The 27500-nt window shown below is 43.8% G+C and overlaps 1 protein-coding gene across 1 annotated transcript in view; it reads left to right on the forward strand.

Moving 5' to 3' along the window:
• LOC143283105 (arginine kinase-like) overlaps positions 1–27500 on the forward strand; it is a 156835-nt gene that overhangs the window by 352 nt on the left and 128983 nt on the right. The window contains exon 1 of the mRNA XM_076589210.1: positions 1–690. This exon is cut by the window's left edge and continues 352 nt beyond it. Coding sequence (XP_076445325.1) covers positions 291–690 — 400 coding nt within the window. The 5' untranslated portion in view covers positions 1–290. The remainder of the gene's footprint in view (positions 691–27500) is intronic.

Consider the following 27500-nt stretch of genomic DNA (forward strand, 5'->3'; position numbering starts at 1 on the left):
TTAGTGTCAAATTAGTTCTTACCGGCGGTACCTGTTAGGGAAATCAGGTCTGCCTGAGGGGGAAAAAAAAGAGAAAAAAAAGAGAGAGAAACTGTATGTGACCGGCATATTCTGTCAGCAAAGTTGACAAGAAAAACACCGGGACCAAAGATACTGTTTTTGTCAGTTGAAACGTTTGTAGCTTGCTTGTTTGTTGTGCGACTGGAACTGACCTCATTTATAATTAAGATTTTGAAACAAAAATTGTTTTTTACGCATCTAATTCCTACACCAACACAAAGCAGACAACGATGTCTGAAGCAGAAAGCACCGTGGCTGTCGCGGAAAGTGCCGCCGACAGCAGCACAGCAGCCACGGAAAGCGCCAACCAGGCTGAAGGCCAGGCACCACCAGCCGCCGCTGCCGAAAACACGACTGAAACTGCCACCACTGAAACTCCGGCCGACAGCAACACTGAAGCAGCGGCCGAGGTCAAGGAGGGGGGTGAGGAGGGGGGCCCAGCATCAGCAGCCACTGCCTCCACCACCACCCCCCCGGAGGAGCCGAACGAGGCTGAGGAGATGTACAAGAAGCTGAGTGAGGGGGAGGGGAAGAACCTGCTGAAGAAACAGCTGACCAAGGGGCTGCTGGACAAGCTGAAGGCAAAGAGGACGGAGAAAGGGGGCACCCTGGCGGACTGCATCCGTGCAGGTCAGTACTTCACAGCATGCCTTCATCGTGTGTGTGTGTGTGTGTGTGTGTGTGTGTGTGTGTGTGTGTGTGTGTGTGTGTGTGCGTGTGAAGCGTCTATTCCTTGCCTTTCCAAGTCCTGGCCCTTTGTGGTCATTGGTGGTGTATCGATCTGATTGAGTGTGGTGCGATAATCGGATTGGGGAGGGCAGGCAGGGGGGGTGCATAGAATAGTTTCGATAGACACCGAGTGGTGGGAGGGGGTGGGGGGCTCACCTGACCTCTCAGTCTGGCATGTGTGGTTTGGTCAGCGTGAGGAGGAGTGAATAGTACACCCCCACCCACTCCCCAGTCCCACTCCACCCCTGATGCTGGTATGGAAATGCTCAGCATGATGACTTACACACAATAAACTAATACGCATGCCCGTGTGTGCATATATACGCTCACGGTTGCATGCAAGCCCGCTGACACGCATTGACACACAAAAAATGGAGAGAGAGAGAGAGAAAGAGAGAGAGAGCATAAATGACACACACAAATACGCGCACACATACACGCGCGCGCGCGTACACACTCATACACACAAACACGTGCGCGCGCGCGTACGCAAGAAGAGACAGAGGGCAGAGGGGGACGAGGGGGAGGGAGACAAACTGGATGTTTAGTTCAGCAAGGACCTTGATGGCTGATTTTACGCTTTTTGTGACATATAATGAGGAGATCGATTTTATACACCCGCATGTCATACATTCCCATTTTCTGAGGTCAGCACACGATCAGACACACTTGATAATATAATGTTATAATCATGCATATTCCGGAACAGCACGAAACCCATATCTCCCCCCCCCCCCCTCTCTCCCTCTCTCTCGTACTTCTCTTTTTGCTTATTCTTCCTCCCGATGGTTCTATCTCTCTCCAGGTCATCATGACTCAAGTGCCAGCTTTAGAGCATATGGCCTAATCTTAGCTAAGCATGAACATTTCATGCTTCTCTTTTAATGTATGATGAATAGCCGAATGGTTAAAGCTTTGGACTCTCAATCTGAGGTTCCCGGGTTCGAATCTCGGTGGTGCCTGGTGGGTAAAGGGTGGAGATTTGTCCAGTCTCCCAGGTCAACACATGTGCAGACCTGCCAGTGCCTGAACCCTCTTCGTGCGTATACGCACGCAGAAGATCAAATACGCACGTTAAAGATCCTGTAATCCATGTCAGCGTTCGGTGGGTTATGGAAACAAGAAATACCTAGCATACCCCCCCCCAACCCCCCCCGAAAACGGAGTATGGCGGGGTAAATATCCTCGGTCGGAGACCGAAAGCCAATGATACATTTTCGAAACAAACTTTCCTCATAGACTCTCGTAAAAGAATACCCGTATATTGAATGGCAGTTGCTCGTGGAAGGCTGGAACTGAATGTGTCCCTGTCGACGACACACGCGTCTTCAGAAAAGCGACGAAACTGAATGAGCCACAGGCATCGGAGACTGCAGTCCTCTGTGCGAGTTTGACTGGCAGTGTTCCTGGGCCTGCACAACACGACGGACTGGCTGCCTGTTGGACTCAGTGCTTCCCGCTGATTCTTTCTCAAAGAAAACGTCTGGATAACACACACACACACACACACACACACACACACAGACACACACACACACACACTCGTTTGTTATTTTTTTCTTTTCATGTTTGCTGAAATCGAGATGAAGAGTAGTGAAAACTGCAGATGTGTGTTTATGGCGGGGGAAGGATGGAGCGGGGGGCTAGTGGAGGGTAAAAGCTGGAGAAGGTTGTAGTCTGTGTGGGAGCTGAGGTGGCAGTCGTGGGCATGACTGTTCATCGTGATAGTTGCTGCGCAGTTGATGATGACTAGTATATTGATCTCTCTCTCTCTCTCTCTCTCTCTCTCTCTCTCTCTGTGTATGTGTGTGAAGCGCAAGGGGTTACGTTGCTGGTCAGGCATTTGTATGGCCTAACCTAACTAATGTATGTATGCATATTCTATAAAAACGTTAAAAAAAAAACACCTCTGTGTGTGTGTGTGTGTGTGTGTGTGTGTGTGTGTGTGTGTGTGTGTGTGTGTGTGATGACTTGCACTGGGTGTGTCCAGTGAGTGGACTGACAAGGGCAGCGATCCTGTGCACAGGGCTTGTTTGTCCAGCACTGGTGTGTGTGTGTTTGTGTGGCCGTCTGTCTCCGTCTCTCTTTCTGTCTCCAGCGGAATGCAGAGTACAGAGAAAGATGCACATACGCATACACACACACAAATATACATACATACATACACACGTGCGCGCGCGAGCGCGTACGCATACACACACACACACACACACACACAGACATATGTGTGTGTGTATGTGTGTGTGTGTGTATCTGTGTGTGTGTGTGTGTGTGTGTGTGTGTGTGTGTGTGTGTCTGTCTGTCTGTCTGTCTCTCAAAGGCGCAACGCTCGACTTAAAGAAGGAAAAATGAGTGTGTGTCTTCACAAAACCACTTCAAACTGAGGTTTGCTGGAATTTGACTGACGTCTGAAAAAAAGGTTTGGGAGGAGGAAGGGCGGAATTCCTCTCACGGCTACAGCACGACACAGATAACTGAGAAACAATAGTAAGGGGAGGTGTGGGGACGGAAGAAGGGCGAGGTGTGGGGACGGAAGAAGAGGAATGAGATGGGGACGGAAGAAGGGCGAGGTGTGGGGACGGAAGAAGAGGAATGAGATGGGGGCGGAAGAAGGGCGAGGTGTGGGGACGGAAGGGGAATGAGATGGGGACGGAAGAAGGGCGAGGTGTGGGGACGGAAGAAGGGCGAGGTGTGGGGACGGAAGGGGAATGAGATGGGGACGGAAGAAGGGCGAGGTGTGGGGACGGAAGGGGAATGAGATGGGGACGGAAGAAGGGCGAGGTGTGGGGGCGGAAGAAGGGCGAGGTGTGGGGACGGAAGAAGAGGATTGAGATGGGGACGGAAGGGGAAGGAGATGGGGACGGAAGAAGGGCGAGGTGTGGGGACGGAAGAAGAGGATTGAGATGGGGACGGAAGAAGGGGGAGGTGTGGGGAAGGAGATTGGGAAGGGGAAGAACTGGGGACGGAAGAAGGGGGAGGAGATGGGGACGGAAGAAGAGGAATGAGATGGGGACGGAAGAAGGGGGAGGAGATGGGGACGGAAGAAGAAGAATGAGATGGGGACGGAAGAAGGGGAAGGTGTGTCGGCGAAGTTCTTCAGGACAACACCACGACCCACATAACATCTCCCCTTCACGGCGTTTGAATTCACACTGCTTTTTCCCACCGCTCGTTCTGTACAAGCTGCACACATTCAGCCGGCGTTTTCCAGCTTTTTTTTTTTTTTCGAAGTTGTTCTTTTCTTTCTTTTTTTATCTCTTGTTTTAACCTCGTTCGTCCCCCATTTTGACGGTCCCTGAGGAAACAACAACAGCAAAAACCACTGATACTTCGCGAAGTGAACAGGAGGGAAAAAAAAGCAGCATGATAATTCAGTTGCAAATGCCGAAACTTTTTCCTTTCTACATCACTTTCCTTACAGTTTTGAAAAAAAGTCCCCCCCACCACCCCCATCCGCGCCCCCCGCCCCCCCACCAAATAAAGGGGGGGGGGGGGGAAGAAGAGTTTCACTGGTCACCGTGTTTGCTGAATCGAGAATTGATGATTGTTTTTAAACAACCTGATGCTGTGTCGGAGAATGATTAACTGAAAAAGAGACAGTGATTTATGCATAAACGACATAAGGGCGCAGTATTTTTGTTGTTGCAAAGTGCCATATTATTGGTATCATTATTGTTGTTATTGTTGTTGTTGTGATGTCGATGATGGAAACATATATCTAAACAGTTCTCACCCTCTCTCTACCCCCACTGAAGTCATTTTTGCGCAAAACGACATTAAACAGTTCAGCCCCCTTTTCCTCCCTTCCTATCCTCATGTCCAAAGGCTTCTAATGAATCGGCTTGTTTGGTCTTTGCCAGTGTCTTTGTAGTATCGTCTTTGTTTGATGAGAACACGTTCTGCAAATTAAGTATTTTTATGATTAAAATAATAAACGTTAAGGAATCACATAGCTTGAGAAAGAAGAACATCCACACACACACACACACACACACACACACACACACACACACACACACACACACACACACACGCTGTGAGGAACCAAGGATATGACATGTGGAACACTGTCCCAAAGACCTTATTATCGCTCCAGTGTTTCTGCGGACTGGAAGTCTCTGAATCAGGATGATCATTAGCCCGGGGCTCCTAACACTCAATTAGGAAGGCTGAGCTTGGGTAAGCTGTGGAGGGGATGATGGTATTAAGATGAACACTTCTGGATTGGAGTGGTAGATCAGTGTTCTGTGTGGAGTGTTGATTGATGTCAGCAGTGCGCGCGCGCGTGTGTGTAGTTTGCACGTTTCCGCGCGCATGTGGGTGTTCTATTTGTGTGTGCGAACGTGTGTGGTTAAATGTGTGACGATGAAAAGGAGGGGAATGGGGGAGGGGTGAGAGAGAGAGAGAGACACACACACAGAGAGAGAGAGAGACAGAGAGAGAGAGAGACAGAGAGAGAGACAGAGAGAGAGACACAGAGAGAGAGAGAGACAGAGAGAGACACAGAGAGAGAGAGACAGAGAGAGAGACACAGAGAGAGAGAGAGACAGAGAGAGAGAGACAGAGAGAGAGAGACAGAGAGAGAGACACAGAGAGAGAGAGAGACACAGAGAGAGAGAGACAGAGAGAGAGACACAGAGAGAGAGAGACAGAGAGAAAGAGAGAGAGAGAGAGACAGAGAGAGAGAGACACAGAGAGAGAGAGACAGAGAGAGAGAGAGAGAGAGGGGAGTAGGGGAGGGAGGAAGTTGCTTGGGGAAGTAGGGAGGAAGGAATGCTGAAGTGACATGTGAAGCGATGCTCGAGCTGTGTGTCCCCACCCACCCTGATGACAACTGTGTCGTCAAGCACAGTAACGCCGGCACTAACCTAATCGTCAGTGACTTGTGAAGTAGTAAGTGGCCACCAAACCTTGCCACTTCCTGGACTCTTGACTCAACCCCGGCCCCCGACCCCACCCCTCCACCCTCAACCAGCCCCCCTTCACGTTAAGCGACATGACAGGCCGTGTTCAGTGGTGGACATCGACATGCTGGTTGTGTGGAACATGACCTCCATTATCAGGGCGGGTGGATCGGCAGACATATGATTGAAGTGTGTATCACTCTGGAGACATGGAGAACCCACAATTAACTGTCCACAAACAGGGTCAACTTAGCACTGATCATGAAAATCACCAGTGCTACTGAGTTGCGAAAACATCTTTTTAGAACTGAAACAGAGTTTAGACGGGTCTTGTAAACGACAATGGAAACTAGCTGATTTACGAAAAGCGTGCGTTAGAAACACTAACAACAGAGCAATACCCTTTGTTTCTCAGCACGTTGGTCTCGGCTGGACGTCGACAGCTCGACATGGAAAAGATGGTATGAATGCCGACTGCATCAGTTCTCCGGAGGACTCTGTGTGTGTGTGTGTGTGTGTGTGTGTGTGTGTGTGTATGCGAGGGGTGCCGGTGGGATGGGGGTGAGGGGTTGGGGGTGGGGGTGGGGGTTCTTGCGTGTATGAAGGAGTAAAGGGTGGCGGTGGGTATGTCATGACTACAGTTGTCAGCATTTTTCTTGTGGTGTTCTGATCACATGTTCTCGGAAACTGATATTGAACTCTCAGTAGAAAGGTGCCATTTTCGCGAAATACATATAACAGGACACACACACACACACACACACACACACACACACACACACACACACACACACACACACACACACACACACACACAGAATGTTTTCGGAAATTTTAAACTCCAGTCCAGTTGTTAACCTCCTTTGATGTATTTTGATTAATGTCGCTATTTATATTTACATTGTTGTAAGTTAATACTTGTTGATATGCATACATATATTCTCCTTCCTATGACACCTCATTCATTACACACCACAATCTCTTTAGCTTTTAATTTCTTATAATCTACTTTTTCTGTACTATATAAGATGACTTTCTTACACTAATATACACATGTATTCCCTTTCCTTTATCCACTACTTTTCTCCTTTCCGTCTAATAACACTTATAGTGAATAGACGTTAAACTGAAGAAAACACACACGTTTCCTTCTTTCAGATTGTCAGCACTTTTCTTTTCGAATGGATTAATTAAGGAAATTGCATGAACTCACTCGCTGAAAGACAATTTTCAGCATTTATTGTCTGCTCGTTTCCTTTTTCTTTGGTATTTAATGCACGCACACATGCACACACACGCGCGAGCGCGCGCGTACACATACACATAATGTACAGAGAGAGAGAGAAAGAGAGAGAGAGAGAGATTAAAGGAAGATGATATGAAAAAGAAAGATATTGGATAGGTGACAAAAGAGACAAAAGAGGAGTTATGAAAAAGAAAACCGAAAAGAAAGAAAGAAACCAAGAGAGAAAAAAGTAACAGAAAGAAAAAAGAAAAGAAAAAAAGAAGTGAATGATCACGGAGAGAAAAACCCCACATCTTTTTATGGCAGATAATTTTACAAGAACCTGGCAGGTAAGGAATATAAAGCCGAGCGAGTGTTCGTGTATCATGATCGACGAATGTACCGATATATGATATATATAATTATATATGTATATATCTGTGTGTGTGTGTGTGTGTGTGTGTGTGTGTGTGTGTGTGTGTGTGTGTGTGTGTGTGTTGTGTGTGTGTGTGTGTGTGTGTGTGTGTGTTAGCGAGAGAGATACAATAGAGAGTGTGCGGAAGGAGAGAATGTAAGCATCATGTCTGTGGGTATATGTCTACGTATACATGTACAGACGTTGATGCATGTGGATGGGTGTGTATATGCCGATGGATATGCGCGGGCATGTGTGCGTGTGTGTGTTCGCGTGTGTGTGTTTGTGTGTATGTGTGTGTGTGTGTGTGTGTGTGTGTGTGTGCATGCACGCGCGCGCTGGTATGTGTGTGTATGAGTGTGTGCGCGCGTGTGTGTTTGTGCGTGTGTATGTGTGTGTGTGTGTGCGTGCGCACGCGAGTGTATGTGCGTATGTGAGTTCATGTGTGTGTATCCGTGTTTGTGTGTTAGCGTGTGCGTACGCGAGTGGTATTCCATCCGCCTTTTTCAGTCTTGTTATCTGATGTGGATTGCCAATACATTGCAGATAGCTATGTATACATCCTAATATTGCAGTCATTTAGCTTTTTCATTTTCTTTCCATGTATTTTTGCCTTTTCTGCTTATTTCTCTCTTTCTACATGCCTGTCTGTTTCTCTGCCTTAATGAAAGCACACACACACACACACACACACACACACACACACACACACACACACACACACACACAAGAGCATTAATTGCCGGATATAGGTGCCTTGTGAAGATGATTTGCTTGCTGTCCCCCCGAGTCATCAATCTGCATCGACATTCTTCCCCCCCGCCCCCTTTTTCCACTGTTCATTGTCACTTTCCCCAGCTGCTGCATACATTGCCAACAGGGCGTGGTTGGCTCACGGTTTGTTTTTTCTTCCCTATATCTCCCCATGTTTGTGTGCTTGTCTTTCACTGTCTCTTGTCTTTCTGTCTTTCTGTCTGTCTATTTGCCTGCGTTTCTCAGTCCATGTGTTACATCTCTCTGTGCTCTTGCCTGGCAGTTTATGCATCCGTCTGATTGTGTCCCTCTGTCTCTCCATCGCCCGCGAGAGAGAGAGAGAGAGAGAGAGAGAGAGAGAGAGAGAATGAATGAATGAATGAATGTTTTATTGCATTCAGGCCATAGGCATCATTGCATTGGGATGCTGGGAAGGGGCACGTGCTGACAAAAGCATTCCATTGACATTCCTATGAATATTAGAAATTATCTAATACCCTGAAATTGCATGTAACAACAGCAACGATTTCGTACAGGACTGGTATAAATATATCACGTAATGTCAGATATATATTCATCATTTTACTGAAATGGATTTTCATACGACATTTACTATCACACACGTATCTAGAAATGTTCTTCTTCATTGATCAGTCATCGCTTCTTGTCTGCGCTTAATTGAAAGAAAAATATATTTTGCTACAGAACGAGATCGTTGTTTATCTACACCGTCCAGCAAAATGTTAATCTGAACATTGACATACAAACCAAGAAACTTTTTTCTAAGATCGACATATATAGGGCATGCATATATATAAAATGATATTCATCCTCATTCACACCTTTACAAAATGGGCAAAACCTTGCAAACGAATTTTCAGAGTATCTCTCATAGTTCTGATTTAGCGGCAAGACTCCTAGTCTTATTTGTGTCAAAACGACTCTGAGGCAACAAATATCCAAATGTTCAAAATAGAGTCCATTTCTGAAACCATCTTGCATGGATGAATATAAGGCCTGTCTTTCCTTATCTCTGACAGGTGCCGACCATTCTTGCACATACATATCAATCAGTCTCTGTTTGAACTGTAATATAAACATCTGCATATTATCAACTCCTTGATTCAACCACACATAACTGAATCCTGCTTAAAAGGTTGTATCTGTGAATCACGAAGCTTGAAAAAGAGTTTTTTTGAATTATTATTTAGTAAAAACACTTCTGCATTATACATAACAAGGCATTCTTGGCTTTACTAGCTATATCTATACATGCAACCGCAAAACTAAGACGAGTGGAGTAAAATATTCCCAAATATCTGTAAACACAGGCATTAGAACATCATTACATACCCACCTTTTCCTCTTGCATCTAATTAAGCACCCTTGTGAAATACTACAATGTTACTTTTTTCCAAGTTAACTTTTAATTGAAGTCTTGAGGCAGCTACATGAAAGTTGTTTAATTGCGTCTGTAAGCCCACAGCTGTCTCTGACAACATAACTACATTGTCAGCCAATAAAAGAATGAAAAACTGAAAGGCATCAGGTATAGAAGTAACTCAACGTCTCCCATTATTAGAACATGTAATGCTAACTCATTTATGAAGATAGAGAATAATAGCGGACTACATTCTTCACCCTGCTTTACTCCAACAGAAAATCTGATATAATCTGACTAATTTGCACCACATCTTAACCTACATTTGATATTGTCGTACATACTTTCAGTGCATCTGTGTATTACTCCTGATACCATTTTTGATTAGAATAGGTCATGATAATTTTCTCTTTATGGAATGAAAAGCTTTCTCGAAATCAATAAAAGATGCATACAATTTACGATTGTAAGAAAACTGTTTTTGTATTTACGCTAATAAAGTAAACATGTGATCCACGGTTGATTATCCTTTTTTAAAGCCTGCTTCATATTCGTCAGTTATATCATTTTCCTGAATCCACCTTTACAATCTATTATTTATGATAAAGCTGTAAAGTTTACTACCCATATCACTAAGAGATACACTTCTATAATTGATAACATTATTCATCTTTGAACAATGGCAAAATTATTGCCTCTGTCCAGTTTTCGGAAGCTCACCACGATCAAAGAGAGTATTAAATAATTTCAAGAAGAAATCAGTCACTTGACAATTTCAGTTTATCAGCAATTCACTAACAATGCCATTAGGACCACCTGCTTTCCGGTGTTTTAAAAAAAAACTTTTTTTTAGGTTTTCTAAAAGCTAATAACAGTTCTTCTTCAGAAATAAAAGCAAAATAAAACATACAAATTAAAAAGAACACACCACAAACAAAATGAAAATGCATGTATTCCTATAATTGACCTCCATATTTCCCCTACCTACCTTCACCGCCATCTCGTTCAGTACAGAGCAAAACAATTCTCTCTCTCTCTCTCTCTCTCTCTCTCTCTCTCTCTCTCTCTCTCTCTCTCTCTATATATATATATATATATATATATATGTCGTGCGCATTACCGATAATGCATAACAGTTTTTAGCCGTTATTCAGTAGTAATTAGCAAAGTGGTTAGCGCATTACCGGTAATGGACAATTTTGTGCATTACCAGTAATCAGTATATAGTGCACAAGAGATAACGAAGTCAGCTGATAGACTTTGAGTCATACGATTCTTTCGGCACAGTGAACAAGGATCGGCCAGAGATCTTAGTTCAGCATATGGCATTCATGATCCTTCACCACGAAAAAGATATTTGTTTGAATGAGTTGCAATTTAAAAAAAAAAAAAAATTATAAAGTAGTACAAATGAAAATGATTGTTACATCGTTCTAATTTCGAGGTGCGTCACGTATGTCTGAACAGGAAATCAGCTGACAAGACTTCATTCAGAGTATTGCTCTTTCAGTTGTTAGAGTGGATCGGCGTAGCCAACACGAGTCTGAAGACGCCCTACCGCAATGATTGAAGACAATGATGACTATCTTTGGTTCACAAAAGAGAAGATGCAGGCGTTCACAAAGTGAAAATTTCAAAGACAAGGAAGTTGCCAGATATATATATATATATATATATATATATATATATGTGTGTGTGTGTGTGTGTGTGTGTGTGTGTGTGTAGAGAGAGAGAGAGAGAGAGAGAGAGAGAGACGAAGCGATGCACTCTCCCCGGGGAGAACAGCCAGAATTTCAGACAGAGAAATTTGTTGTGAGAAACAATACAATAGAATACAATACAATGAAGTACAATACAATACACACATGCACACACACAGACGCACCGCGCGCACACACACACACACACACACAAACACGCACACACACATGATAGTTATAATTATTATTATTTAACACATGATATTACGTCATACCGTGAAAATAACCAAACAGTACCACCTCGCCCCCTCAAGAAAAAATCAACAACAACAACAAAACAACAAACAAAACAACAACAAACAAACAAAAAACAACAACAAACAAACAAAAAACAACAAACAAACAACCCCCCCCCCCCCCCCCACACACACACACACACACGCACAACATCATCACGAACAACAACAATTTGACTCGAACTGTGGGCCTTTTACAGCTGACCGCGTGTAGTCATTGAGCACGCGTTGGAACACGAAGGTCGCATTAGGTAGAACATCTTCCTTTGGATAATGCGCGCGCGCACGTTTGTATATACGTCAGTGTATGTGTACATGTGTGTGTGTGTGTGTGTGTGTGTGTGTGTACGTGCGCGTTGTGGCACGCACAGGTCACTCGGTAAAAGCGACGACTGTCTCCTTCAAATGGTGAAAGCGTTGCTGTGCCGACCCCAGGTTGCTGAACATGTCTGACGGCTCCTCTGAACACCTCCGCCACCACCCCTACACCCCACCCCGCGACCCGTCATCGCCCCTTATAAATAGCTCGCTCCATCCCCATCCCCATTCTTTCTTCCCTTCAACCTCTCCCGAGCCCTCTGCCCCGTTCACTGAGGCAGGAGGGTGTCTGTGTCAGTGTGACCCAACAAGTCGGCTATTTGTCAGTCGTCGCAATTTTTTCACTGTCAACCTTTGCTCGCGCAGGGGGGTCACGAGGGTTCTCACAGGAAGTTCACTGTCCACGAGATCTGCATGTTTGGCTGCGGCAGCCATTTATTTATTTGTTCGTTCAGTTATGACTTGGCATTACCCACAGTTTTTGTCATGTCGCGTAGCATTTTAACAAAGTTAGTCCTTAAAATATTTGTTCGTTTCATTGTATATCATTATCATTGGTTTGTTGTTGTTTTTGCGAGACTTTTGTTTCGCGACTTGGGCAACCCCATATGCATCAGCCCTGGCGCCACACACACACACACACACACACACTGTCGATCGCCAACTTTCTACTCCTTCCCGGACCCAACTTTCACCCAAGCTGCTGTCATCTTGTCAGCATCCACTGATGCAACACTGGACGTTTTCCCTTGTGCAAATGCTCGTAACACACTCAGAGAAAGGCAGACGAACGCGTATGCACGAACACCCCCACACACATACACACACACGCACGCGCGCACACACACACAAGCGCACGCACGCGTACACACACGGACGAGTGTGTGTATGTGTGTCTGGGAGTGGGGGGGGGGGGGGGGGGGGGGGGGGGGGGGGTGGAGAGAGAGAGAGACACACACACACACACACAAAACAGTTTGTGACAAAGCGCCCAGCCCTGCTTGCAACCTGCCGCCCCTGTTGTTCTCACAGGCCCTACAATACCTCTGTTATCGCCCTTTGTGCCCTCTGTGTTTCTGTGTGTGCGTGTCGGTCTGCCAGTCAGTGTGTCTGCATGTTTTTCTACTCTTGTGGGTTTTTTAATGTTTTATTTTATTTATTTATTTATTTATTTTTTATCCCTCTGTTGTTTTTTCACGCCCTTTAGATGCATACACACACGCACACGGGTTGTATACAGGCATGGACGCGTGCGCGTGCGTGCAGACACAGACAGACACACATGCACACACACGCGCGCGCACGCGCGGACATACACACGCACACACACCCACACCTACGCACAAATCTGTATTGACCATTTCACTGTTAGTGTATGTGTGAGTTATCTCTATTTGTATGTCCGTCTGTCTCACTCGCTCTGCCTCTCTCTTTCTCTCCCTCCCTCTCTTTTTCTGTAACATAGAGTTAGAGAGACAGAAACAGAGCAAAGTATGCTGACTGTTCTCACATTTTCATATAACCTGCACTGGTCAAGAAAATCAAATTTCATATTCCAACACATCACAAACCCTTCATGTTCATTCATCAACTGGTGTGTTGTTGTACCATCCTTTCCTGTGTATAAATCATGGGCACTTAATCTGCGTGTGCATATTTCTCTTCTGCATTTATGTGTTTTACATTGTTGGATATACGGCTCTAATCGAGAATCCGATGCTATGTCATCATAAAAGTCGAGTCTTAGTTTTGTTTCTACTTTCTTTCGTTCCCATTGTATCTCGATGATATATTTTTGTGTGTGTTTTACTTGCGTAAACACAACTTTGAGGAGGAATACTTTTCTTTTTCTTTTAGAAGCGCTTGTGGTTCTCATAACATCTGTTTCTGGGTGGCAACACATATGTATGGACATCTTCATCAAGTGGTTCTGTTGTCTACCCCATGTCGTGCCTGTGTCCAGGAAAATAGTCTTTGGTTCTACTGACTGGGATAGTCCTCTTGATTCTCCAAACTGTTAGTATGTCTGTGACTGTAGTCGTCCCGATGACAGTGGAACTGAGGGCTGTAGTTGTCACGGTTATAGTTTGACCCGGGTGTCTGGGTAGTTGCTGCCACGATTGTGTTTCTTTAAGTGGTCGTGACTGTCGTCACAATTGTGTCGGTACTGGGGTAGCTGTCAACATGATCACAGCTCTGGCGATTATAGCTGTCGTGCTTGTAGCTGTGTGAACGGACGGTGGTAGCTTGATGCTAGTTGTATCTACGCCGACTGCAGAATCTGCTGCCTCACCTAAAGGAGTTTGCACCGTGGTTATAATCTGTTCTGTGGTTGTGGGAGTCGTCCTTCTTGTGCAGGTTTCTTGTTTCATGTTGTTAATTAGGATGGGTGTTGATGCCAGGTCTGAATTGTGGTCAGCGTTTGTTTTTCTGAGGGTTGCCTCTCCTGGGTTGAATGGATGTTTGTCGTTCCCATAACAGATGATCAAATTGTCTGCTAATGGTGCTGGCAATGATGCTGGTGCCCTTGTCTGACGGATTGATGTCGTCGTGAAAGTCTTGTCTGTTGTGTTCATTCTGTTGCTGCGGTCGATAAATGTCACTGTGGGGTTTGTGTGCAGAGCGGAGAAGACAACGGCCTAATACCATTCTTTATTACCATCCAGTTGTATATTTCTGGTTGGTATAAACTGCTTTAAACTGATCTTTCTTATCTTAAACATTACATTCTGAAATTATACTCAGTACATAAAAAGCTTGTGTTTTACTGTCAGTGTACAGGGCTTTCACTATGTTCATTCGGCCAAGTGGTCTTTTTCGGAAAATACTAAAATCAATACTACGAGTGGACTTTATTGATCTTTTGGCTGATCCCTGAAGGTCGTGGGCATTCAATTGCGTACACATGTTTATACATATTCAAAGCGCATGCTCATATTCCTCGCGAACGCGAAGGACGCCATTTTGTTTCAAGTTGTTGACCTGCCGATTCAATCCTATATTCAATCGACAATACACGATAACATGTGATGGAAAGTTGGAGAAGGAGACCGTTAAATATTTATTCAGAGAAAGATTTGTGAACGCCTCATCACTTACTGGATTATGCCCCAAACTGCCATAAAAATATCCACAGAATCAGTCGGAATTCACAGTTAAAAATAATAAACCATGAGAGTTAATACCCTTGATGAAACGTAAAAATTCTCAGTCCTGATTTTTCTCAAAATTAAGCCCTTTTCACTTCATACGACGTTTAGAAGTACTTGTACTTGGCTCTACATGTTATTAGTTTAGCAAAATACTCAATTTTCATATCAACTTTAAAACTATAAAACTAGAATGAACATAAAAGAGAAATTGAATCGACCATGTCGTACATTCCAGCAGGTGTAACTAAACTTGTACATCTATATAGATGCAGAGAAAACGGCTAAATGTTGTAGTGTGATTGCAGCGATAGCCACGTCTCCTTTACCGCGGACTTAAAAAGAATTTTTAATTGCCCTTAAAGATTTTTTGAATGCCCAAGATACACCAGAATAATATGATTTAAACAGCGTTCTCACTGCCAATACCGCAATCGATTTACCGCCCTTAAAAAAGCATGTTTAAATATTAAATTTTTGAACGTCAGTTAAGGAGCCGCGATAGTGTATTGGGTAAGATAGTTTCTTCTCACTCGAACACGCGGGGTTGGAATCTGCCTTCAGGACTTTTTTTTTTTTTTTTTTTTTAACCCGAAGCTCAAAAATAACAAATACAGTACACATTTTAACGATTAGATTTTTAAAAAAAAGTGTATCACAAGTGAATCTTGAAGGCCTTGCCTCTCTTGTTCTTTTTGGCAATTAAAAGAAAAGAAATGCAAATTCTGGACAGAACACATACAGTAACACTATAAACCATTGACGTGTTTACTGCTTATGAATATTCTAATATCGATACTAGATTAACTGGAATGAACATGAAAGAAAAATTAATCAACCTTTTCACTGATTTTCAGTCAGCCTTGTCTAAGCCGGTCTGTGCAGACTTATCTTGTTTTTTCGAGTCCATAATTAAAAGAAGAGAAATGCAGAACACATACAGTGACACAAACTACATCACCAACGTGTTTACTGCATGTGAATATTTTAAAGTGGATACTGCGTTAACTAGAATGAACATAAAAGAGAAATTGAATCGACCGTGTCATAGTTTCCCGGTGAGTGTAACTGAGCCTGTCGACCATCTGTTTAGATGCAGAAAAATCGGAGCAATGGCAACTTCTCCTTTACTGCGGACTTTACAGAATTTCTTAAATGACTGAGATATACGAAAATAACATGATTTAAACGGTGTTATCACCTCGAATACCGTAACCAATTTATCACGCTAAAGAACAACATGATTTGATATTATTCTTTAACGTCATTTGTAGACGCAGGTTAGTACTGTTCATAAGACCGTTGCCTCAAACCCTAACATGTTTGGTTCGAGACTGCTTTATGGTTTTTTCTGCTTTTTTTTTCCAACCCGAAGCATTATAATATCAAATGCAGAAAACATTTTAACGTTTAAAAATTTACATTTTTTTAAACTATTATTTTTGTTTAGGTGTGTATCACAAGTGAGTCTTGAATGCCTTGCCTATCTTGTAAAGTTTGGTCTGTGAACCGCTTGTTTTCAGCCGATCGTTGCCATGTTACGCGGAAGTGTGTGTGTGTGTGTGTGTGTGTGTGTGTGTGTGTGTGTGTGTGCGTGCGTGCGTGCGTGCGTGCGTGCGTGGGTGCGTGTTTTAGACAGACAATCAGATGCCACATTTCTGGAACTTATGTGTCAAAGTTGGCTTTGTCCACGAATCACGTCCACTTTCGACGCAGTGTTTCCTTCCTGCATGTGACAGATGTTGATAATGTCACGCATGTTTATGCTTTGGGGGCCTATTTCATAACGGTCTTTCCTTTCCCGTCACTTACGGTGTGTTTTTTGGTTGTTTTTTTAACAGGAAAGAGATATGCAGGCTCGAGGTTTATCCGTTTTGTTGGAAAATGTGGGATAGGTTTTAAATTGGAGTCACTAACGTCTGTGCTGTATCTGTCTGTTGATGCTGATTGTAGGAGAAGTAACACAAGCATCAGCATCCTCTTCCCCACCAGTTAGTAATAACAACAATAAAATTGATAATGATAACAGCAGAAACAGGTGCAATAAAAGCAGATCTTCAAAATTAAGAAAACAGCAGGCATCACAATAAACAACTGTAAATAATAAATTGTATGGGAAAACAGGGGCGTGCGTTTGAACAGATGATGTGCTGATTGCATGAGTGTTTAACAAGAAACTGGCAATAATCCAAAGACATTTTATGATATTTGTCGAAAGATAATAAAAACAAAACAAAACTTTCGACTTAAAACAAATCGCTTGTTGGCGGGTGGGTGGAGCTTTCCTTTATACTCGGGGTACGGGTAGGTAGAAAAAAAATCCCATTGTCCCCGCACACTACCTATACAATGGAGAGACGCAGGCTTTTCAGTGCTGAGACCCAAGTCTGAATCACGTGTCCCGAAGGGCGTCAGCCAACAGGCCGTTAAACTCCACTCTTCACGGCTTTTCCCTGACTCCACTCCAGAGAACGAAACCTTCAGCAAACCAAAACCCAAGCATTGATCACCATAACATTAAGGGCGCATGTCAACTGGTCGTTATAATAAACAACATTTAGTTTTTCTATGCCGAAGACGGTGTGTCATCTCCATGGCAGAAGCCTGGGCATGTTTTGCGAACACCATGGGTTGCCTGGTCGTCAGGAACCCCTTCTTCGCCGTGCTGGTGTGGTCCTGAGGACAGCACAGCAAGACGACCCACAACAGCTGTTAGAGTTGTCCTGAGGACAGCACAGCAAGACGCCCCACAACAGCTGTTAGAGTTGTCCTGAGGACAGCACAGCAAGACGCCCCACAACAGCTGTTAGAGTTGTCCTGAGGACAGCACAGCAAGACGCCCCACAACAGCTGTTAGAGTTGTGGTCCTGAGGACAGCACAGCAAGACGACCCACAACAGCTGTTAGAGTTGTGGTCCTGAGGACAGCACAGCAAGATGACACGACCCACAACAGCTGTTAGAGTTGTGGTCCTGAGGACAGCACAGCAAGACGACCCACAACAGCTGTTAGAGTTGTGGTCCTGAGGACAGCACAGCAAGACGCCCCACAACAGCTGTTAGAGTTGTGGTCCTGAGGACAGCACAGCAAGACGCCCCACAACAGCTGTTAGAGTTGTGGTCCTGAGGACAGCACAGCAAGACGCCCCACAACAGCTGTTAGAGTTGTCATGTGGACAGCACAGCAAGACGCCCCACAACAGCTGTTAGAGTTGTCCTGAGGACAGCACAGCAAGACGCCCCACAACAGCTGTTAGAGTTGTGGTCCTGAGGACAGCACAGCAAGACGCCCCACAACAGCTGTTAGAGTTGTCATGTGGACAGCACAGCAAGACGCCCCACAACAGCTGTTAGAGTTGTCCTGAGGACAGCACAGCAAGACGCCCCACAACAGCTGTTAGAGTTGTCCTGAGGACAGCACAGCAAGACGCCCCACAACAGCTGTTAGAGTTGTCCTGAGGACAGCACAGCAAGACGCCCCACAACATCTGTTAGAGTCCTGAGGACAGCACAGCAAGACGCCCCACAACAGCTGTTAGAGTTGTCATGTGGACAGCACAGCAAGACGCCCCACAACAGCTGTTAGAGTTGTCATGTGGACAGCACAGCAAGACGACCCACAACAGCTGTTAGAGTTGTCATGTGGACAGCACAGCAAGACGCCCCACAACAGCTGTTAGAGTTGTGGTCCTGAGGACAGCACAGCAAGACGCCCCACAACAGCTGTTAGAGTTGTCATGTGGACAGTACAGCAAGACGCCCCACAACAGCTGTTAGAGTTGTCCTGAGGACAGCACAGCAAGACGACCCACAACAGCTGTTAGAGTTGTCATGTGGACAGCACAGCAAGACGCCCCACAACAGCTGTTAGAGTTGTCATGTGGACAGCACAGCAAGACGCCCCACAACAGCTGTTAGAGTTGTGGTCCTGAGGACAGCACAGCAAGACGCCCCACAACAGCTGTTAGAGTTGTCCTGAGGACAGCACAGCAAGACGCCCCACAACAGCTGTTAGAGTTGTCATGTGGACAGCACAGCAAGACGCCCCACAACAGCTGTTAGAGTTGTGGTCCTGAGGACAGCACAGCAAGACGACCCACAACAGCTGTTAGAGTTGTCATGTGGACAGCACAGCAAGACGCCCCACAACCCCGGGATGCTAGGCTAGCCTCAACTGACCCCCGGGGTCGTCAAGATGGATCCCTGCCCTGGCTCAGCAACAACCACAGAAAGGAAAGAGCTGTTTGAACACGAACAACACTTGTGTGAGAAGGTGAAATAAAGGTCCAGCTGATAGCCTTTTATGGTCATCGAGGCAGTTAATTCATGTCTACTGTGTCTCAGGCACGGCACAGAAAGGCGGGGTCCAATCTTCTCCTCCCACCGTTCTAACCTTCCCCAACCGATGCCAGGTACCCATTCACACCTGGATGGAGCATGGAAAATCGGAGTAAAGTACCTTCCCAAAGGACACAAAACTATGCCGAAACGGGACCTCGTGTTCTAATATCGCTTTCTCTTTTTTCGTGCCAGTTTCTCCAGGAAAATATGTTACTTTGTTTATCACTTCTCAACAGAAGAAACATCTCACAAAAGGAGTTATGGTTCCTTTGACGGTGTACGTATCTTAGAAATCAACACAGCACAATACCCCTCTCTGTCTCTGTCTGTCTGTCTGTCTCACACACACACACACACACACACACACACACACACACACACACACACACACACACACACACGCACACACACGCACACATTATCAGACACCAGTTTATTATTTCCAATATTTATGTGTTTCTTTTCGAAAAGAATATTTTAGTATTGGTGTCTATTCAGTAACCTTTTCATGAGGAGTCAGGTCCTGAAGAATCAGCAACTCGCATTCGCATTCTCTCTCATAGATGTCGTCCTTGTCAAATTTATATCGAATTTCCCGCCTGGATTTGGAGACACAGTTGCAGATAGCGTGTGAAGAAGACTGACTTGCCACTTGTTGAGGGCGGATCTGAACAACCAAAGTGCTGCGTTGGTCAAATGCTTGACCCATTCCACTGTTTACCACTCTCTCAAGAAGAAAAGGGCTTGGTCCTAGTCTTGATGATATTGTCTTCTCAAGAGACATCATGGTATCAACAACAGCAGCCTCCCACACTCCCTCTCATTGCTTTTTTCTCTCTCTGTATCCCTGTCTCTTTCTGTCTCCCTCTGTCTCTTGTCTTTATGTATGTCTCCCTCTCTCTGCAATTCTTTTGTTTTTATACATTTTATTTATCCATTTACTCGACACCACAAGTAGATTTGGGTTAATGGCTACATTGCTACAGAACACTCTGCGCTATTTTTCTTAAATGTCTTGTCACTATGCATTTTCATTTTTTGTGCTCTCAATCTTTTTATCCACTTTAGTTTGCCCAAGGTGGCAGCCTCTGTGACGCTCTGGTTCAGTGCGTTCCCTGAGAACCCCTTCTCTGCCTGTCTCTTTCCAGCTTCTCTCTCTCATCTCCCCCCGCCCTCTTTCTCTCCTTTCATTGGTCTGTGTCTAACTCTTTCTCCCCCTGTCTCTCTTGACACATTCAGCCCTGTTTCCTTTTTCTGCTTTACTCTCTCTCTCTCTCTCTCTCTCTCTCTCATTGTCTGTTTGTCTGCCTGTCTCCCCTCCCCTCCCCTTCCCTCTCCCCCTCTCCCTGTATGTTTCTTAGCGCTCTCCCTGAAGATAAAACTTCCAGTCTTTAAGTTTCCCCTTAAGCCTCGGTTGGAGAGAGAGAGAGAGAGAGAGAAAATCCCCGCTCCAGCCTGAAGGATCAAACTTGGTGTCCTTTAGATGCGCAAGAGGCAGGTCCCCTGACCTTCTCCCCCCTTCCCTTCCTTTCCCACACCAGCGCCATCTGTGGGTTTTGGCAGGGTGACAAGAACATGAGGGAAATGTTTGACGAGAAACCTCTGGTAAATTTGGTTTAGAGCTCCGGACAATGATACACCCAAAAAAGAATTTATTCTGAAGTGTAGTTAAAGACACGATCGTGAAGGCTGTGGTATGGACGGCTTTTGTGGTAGCCCAGGTCCAGACTGTGCAGCCATGCACTGTATCCTCGTTATGTAATAGCTCGTTTTCGGCTTGCTCTCAATAATGTATTAAAGATTTGTTGAAAAATCGGCAGATTGGCTCAAACGGCCGGGGAATTCATAACGCTGCATATATACGAATATTTAGAGTTTGGCTGGGCAGGTCGCCATTTTGTGCAGTCACCAGCAGACGGACAGTGAGACACGTCACTGTCATGGGGAAAGTTTGTCTTTTCCTTTCTTGACCTTTTTGAAAACAGTCAAGGACAGAAAACGAAACACGGAAAGAAAATGAAAATAACAACAGTGATAATGACAACAATAATGATTTTTACGACGACGATTGACGAGAGTTTTGACTTGAGTCCATTCTGAATATATCATAAAGAACAGTTCGGAAATCTGCAACCAACGCACGACAATTTTAGTGTAATAAATAATACGAAACTCAGTCAGAATTCGTGAGAAAGTGAATGTGCAAAGAAAACAAGAAAACAAACAAATGAAATAACGAACCAGCTAATTAATGAATAATGAATTAATCTAATTATAATAATTAGATCGTGAGTAAACAGTGAGTGAATGAGCAGAGAGGGGCAAACAAAACAACACAACAAAACCTTCATACCCCGTCACAGCCATACATGGAGGGAGGAGGGGTGGTAAGGGGAGGGGGGGGGGAAACAAAGGATGTGTCCGTAGCCCCCCTACCCCGAACCCACCCCCTATCTCTTTGTGTGCCTCTGTTGACTGTTGTTAAATATAACACTTCGTCTTTGTCACCTTCAATTTTTTTTTTCCGGTTACTGTGTGTCTCAGTGCTCCGACTCAACACAAACTGTGCTGTTTGCACACTTTCAGTGGGCGAGGGTCACTTCATGTGTGTGTGGGCTGAGTTACTGCCGTCTTTTGTCTTGTCCCTATCTTGTCAGTCTGTCTGTCTGCTGTTTTTCTGGAGACTATGTCTGTCTGTCTGTCTGTTTTTCTGGAGACTATGTCTGTCTGTCTGTCTGCTGTTTTTCTGGAGACTATGTCTGTCTGCTGTTTTTCTGGAGACTATGTCTGTCTGTCTGTCTGTTTTTCTGGAGACTATGTCTGTCTGTCTGTCTGCTGTTTTTCTGGAGACTATGTCTGTCTGCTGTTTTTTCTGGAGACTATGTCTATCTGTCTGTCTGTCTGTCTGCTGTTTTTCTGGAGACTATGTCTGTCTGCTGTTTTTTCTGGAGACTATGTCTGTCTGTCTGTCTGTCTGCTGTTTTTTCTGGAGACTATGTCTGTCTGCTGTTTTTTCTGGAGACTATGTCTGTCTGCTGTTTTTTCTGGAGACTATGTCTGTCTGTCTGTCTGTCTGTCTGCTGTTTTTTCTGGAGACTATGTCTGTCTGCTGTTTTTTCTGGATACTATGTCTGTCTGCTTTTTTCTGGATACTATGTCTGTCTGCTGTTTTTCTGGACACTATGTCTGTCTGTCTGTCTTTCTGGATACTATGTCTGTCTGCTGTTTTTCTGGATACTATGTCTGTCTGTCTGTCTGCTGTTTTTCTGGAGACTATGTCTGTCTGTCTGTCTGCTGTTTTTCTGGATACTATGTCTGTCTGCTGTTTTTCTGGATACTATGTCTGTCTGCTGTTTTTCTGGATACTATGTCTGTCTGTCTGTCTTTCTGGATACTATGTCTGTCTGCTGTTTTTCTGGATACTATGTCTGTCTGCTGTTTTTCTGGACAGTATGTCTGTCTGTCTGTCTTTCTGATACTATGTCTGTCTGCTGTTTTCTGGATACTATGTCTGTCTGCTGTTTTTCTGGACAGTATGTCTGTCTGTCTGTCTTTCTGGATACTATGTCTGTCTGCTGTTTTTCTGGATACTATGTCTGTCTGCTGTTTTTCTGGATACTATGTCTGCTGTTTTTCTGGAGACTATGTCTGTCTGTTTGTCTGCCTGCTGTGTTTTTCTGGAGACTATGTCTGTCTGTCTGTCTGTCTGCTGTGTTTTTCTGGAGACTATGTCTGTCTGTCTGTCTGCTGTGTTTTTCTGGAGACTATCTCTGTCTGTCTGTCTGTCTGTCTCTCTACTGTGTTTTTCAGGAGACTATCTCTGTCTGTTGTATTTTTCTGGAGACTATATCTGTCTGTCTGTTTGCTGTAGTTTTTCTGGAGACTATCTCTGTATGTCTGTTGTATTTTTCTGGAGACTATATCTGTCTATCTGTTTGCTGTAGTTTTTCTGGGGACTATCTCTGTCTGTCTGTCTGTCTGTCTACTGTGTTTTTCTGGACACTATCTCTGTCTGTCTGCTGTGTTTTTCTGGAGACTATCTCTGTCTGTCTGCTGTGTTTTTCTGGAGACTATCTCTGTCTGTCTGTCTGTCTGTCTGTCTACTGTGTTTTTCTGGACACTATCTCTGTCTGTCTGCTGTGTTTTTCTGGAGACTATCTCTGTCTGTCTGTCTACTGTGTTTTTCTGGACACTATCTCTGTCTGTCTGCTGTGTTTTTTCTGGAGACTAACTCTGCCTGTCTCTCCGTCCGTCTGTTGTGTTTTTCTTGAGACTATCTCTGTCCGTCTGTCAGGCTGCTGTGTTTTTTTTTCTTCTGGAGATCATCTCTGTCTGCTGTGTTTTTCTGGAGACTCTGTCTGTCTGTCTGCTGTGTTTTTCTGGAGACTATCTCTGTCTGTCTGCTGTGTTTTTCTGGAGACTATCTCTGTCTGTCTGCTGTGTTTTTCTGGAGACTCTGTCTGTCTGCTGTGTTTTTCTGGAGACTATCTCTGTCTGTCTGCTGTGTTTTTCTGGAGACTATCTCTGTCTGTCTGCTGTGTTTTTCTGGAGACTATCTCTGTCTGTCTGCTGTGTTTTTCTGGAGACTATCTCTGTCTGTCTGCTGTGTTTTTCTGGAGACTATCTCTGTCTGTCTGCTGTGTTTTTCTGGAGACTATCTCTGTCTGTCTGCTGTGTTTTTCTGGAGACTATCTCTGTCTGTCTGCTGTGTTTTTCTGGAGACTATCTCTGTCTGTCTGCTGTGTTTTTCTGGAGACTATCTCTGTCTGTCTGTTGTGATTTTCTGGAGACTATCTCTGTCCGTCTGTCTGTCTGCTGTGTTTTTCTGGAGACTCTGTCTGTCTGCTGTGTTTTTCTGGGGACTATCTCTGTCTGCTGTGTTTTTCTGGAGACTATCTCTGTCTGTCTGCTGTGTTTTTCTGGAGACTATCTCTGTCTGTCTGTTGTGTTTTTCTGGAGACTATCTCTGTCTGTCTGTCTGTCTGCTGTGTTTTTCTGGAGACTATCTCTGTCTGTCTGTCTGTCTGCTGTGTTTTTCTGGAGACTATCTCTGTCTGTCTGCTGTGTTTTTCTGGAGACTATCTCTGTCTGTCTGTCTGTCCGTCTGCTGTGTTTTTCTGGAGACTATCTCTGTCTGTCTGTCTGTCTCCTGTGTTTTTCTGGAGACTATCTCTGTCTGTCTGTCTGTCTGTCTACTGTGTTTTTCTGGAGACTATCTCTGTCTGTCTGTCTGTCTCCTGTGTTTTTCTGGAGACTATCTCTGTCTGTCTGTCTCTTGTGTTTTTCTGGAGACTATCTCTGTCTGTCTGTCTGTCTACTGTGTTTTTCTGGAGACTATCTCTGTCTGTCTGCTGTGTTTTTCTGGAGACTATCTCTGTCTGTCTGTCTGTCCGTCTGCTGTGTTTTTCTGGAGACTATCTCTGTCTGTCTGTCTGTCTCCTGTGTTTTTCTGGAGACTATCTCTGTCTGTCTGTCTGTCTACTGTGTTTTTCTGGAGACTATCTCTGTCTGTCTGTCTGTCTCCTGTGTTTTTCTGGAGACTATCTCTGTCTGTCTGTCTCTTGTGTTTTTCTGGAGACTATCTCTGTCTGTCTGTCTACTGTGTTTTTCTGGAGACTATCTCTGTCTGTCTGTCTGTCTACTGTGTTTTTCTGGAGACTCTGTCTGTCTGCTGTGTTTTTCTGGAGACTCTGTCTGTCTGTCTGCCTGTATGCTGTGTTTTTTTTCTGGACGCTATCTCTGTCTGTCTGCTGTGTTTTTCTGGAGAATATCTCTGTCTGTCTGTCTGCTGCGTTTTTCTGGGGACTATCTCTGTCTGCTGTGTTTTTCTGGAGACTATCTCTGTCTGTCTGTCTGTCTGCTGTGTTTTTCTGGAGACTATCTCTGTCTGTTTGCCTGCTTTCTTTTTGATGGATTAAATTTTGTGTTGTTGTTGCTTTTCTGTTTTGTGTTTGTGTGTCTCTGCCTGTCTGTGGTATTGTTCATGAGGGACTGACTCTGTTTCTGTTATTATGAGTTATTATTTATCTCTATTTGTTTGAACTGTCTCTGTGCTCCCCATGAGTCAGACCTAGATGGTTTCACTTTGTAAGTCTTGGCCATTTACTGTTCGAGTGGACAATACTTACGCAGAAAGAATCACATACTTCAGTGTTGCTTCCTTATGTGTAGAGCTTTGTGCATAAAGTTAGTAACAATAACGTTTTTTCTGCACCCATCAGTAATGCAAATTTAGAGTAGTCGGGACAGCCGTTGCCTCCTTTGCTGCTCTGACGGTAACAGTGGAGCAGGACTATCATTCATGAGAGAGAGAGAGAGAGAGAGAGAGAGAGAGAGAGAGAGAGAGAGAGACTGAGATAATTTATTCATTCAAGGCCATAGCCCCACATGAACACGGGGCAATAACAAAAATTGTAAATGTCATCATAACTGTTAGTGTTTATGCAATTAATTTCACAGCTTAATAAGGAAACAAACTAAGACAATACTGTGTCTCTGAGCTTAAAAGCTCTATACAGATACCATGCAAAGTTTCGAATAGTATTATCATCAGTAGATGCCATCAATAAACATAATCTAAACAAACATGGATATTCATAATATTTCTTTGGAATATGTTTCGAACGGAGATCATTCAGGGCAGGACACTTCAACACAAAATGCACTTCGTCTTCAGTTGTTTCCCTGCACAAAGGACACAGCGTTAATGAATTATATACATTTGTATAACGATACTGATGTGTATTAATTCCGGAAATACCAAATCTAAATCTAGTCAAAATAAATCGTAAATGACGGTCCATGTTAAATATAAGATAGTTTTTCACAAAGTGGGTAGAAGTATACGATCTGTACAAAACAAATCTATCACTCGAATGTACATGCTCCTCCCAGTTTTGCCACCTACAATCTATCAAACGTTGACGAAAAGTTTTCAAAAACATAGTCTCTTCACCAACCTCTTGAAATGCCCATACATACCCAAATCCAAATTCATAAAGACATGTTCGTACATTTGAAACCCAATTTCTTTTCCCTCTAAGATCTAAATCATATAACATGTTATACGATTTACGTGGTAATCTATCATTATTCATTTTTAACAGTTTCAACCAATAACGAACACAGTTTACTGCAGAATTTATATATATTGGATATCTGTTTCCCCATACACTAGATCATTAGGTGTTTTCATGTCGACTCCTAAAAACTTTTTCAGTCCAAATAAGTGAACAGATTCACAATGTACAATAGCAGTCTTATCTAATCCCCACAATTCTGAACCATACTGTATGATTGGTTGTATCTGAGTATCAAAAATTTTAATAAAAATGTCCAGAGAGTTACTGTTCAACATAAAAAGTTTCTTCATAACTTGCAGTAGTGCATTCTTTGCTCTACCAGACAAGTCTCTGCATGCAGCTACAAAGCTCAAACGAGTAGAAAAAACAATGCCAAGGTATTTGTAAGCATTAACAACTGGTAGAACAATGTCGTCGTAAACCCACCTTTCCCTTGCTGCCAAATATCCCCCCTTTCTAAAAACTATGATATTACTTTTATCAAGATTAACCTTTAATTGCAATTGAGTAGCTGAATTTTTCAAATTATTTAGTTGTGTTTGTAGGCCAATAACTGTCTCTGAGAGCAATACGATATCATCAGCAAGTAATAATATAAACAATTCTATTAAGTCAACAGTGAATCTAGCGCCATGCCTTCCCTGGTCTATTACTTCCAATGCTAATTCATTTATAAACAAAGAAAACAAAATAGGACTACACACATCACCCTGCTTTACTCCCCTTGTACAATTAATATAATCTGTAAGTTTGTTACCACATCTAATTCTTGTTTTAACTACGCTGTACATACATTTAATACACTTGAAGAGCTAACCTGTTATCCCTTGTTTTATCAGAATAGGCCATAATAAATTTCTATTGACAGAATCAAACGCCTTTTCGAAATCAATAAACGCTACGTAAAGTTTACGATTTAGAGAAAAAAAAAAAAAGAGAGAGAGAGAGAGAGAGAGAGAGAGAGAGAGAGAGAGAGAGAGAGAGAGAGAGCACAAAAACTATAAAACATATTAAACTATGAACAAGAAAAATGTGCACGTATCCTTTTAAAACTGAATTTCTTATAGGCCATTGTGATCATGTGTCTCATAGAGCCTTCTCTCGTCTCCTCACTTGATGTATACACTCTCTGTTTCTCTTTCTGTCCC

Source organism: Babylonia areolata, chromosome 6 (assembly GCF_041734735.1).
Source record: "Babylonia areolata isolate BAREFJ2019XMU chromosome 6, ASM4173473v1, whole genome shotgun sequence".
NCBI lineage: Eukaryota > Metazoa > Mollusca > Gastropoda > Neogastropoda > Buccinidae > Babylonia > Babylonia areolata.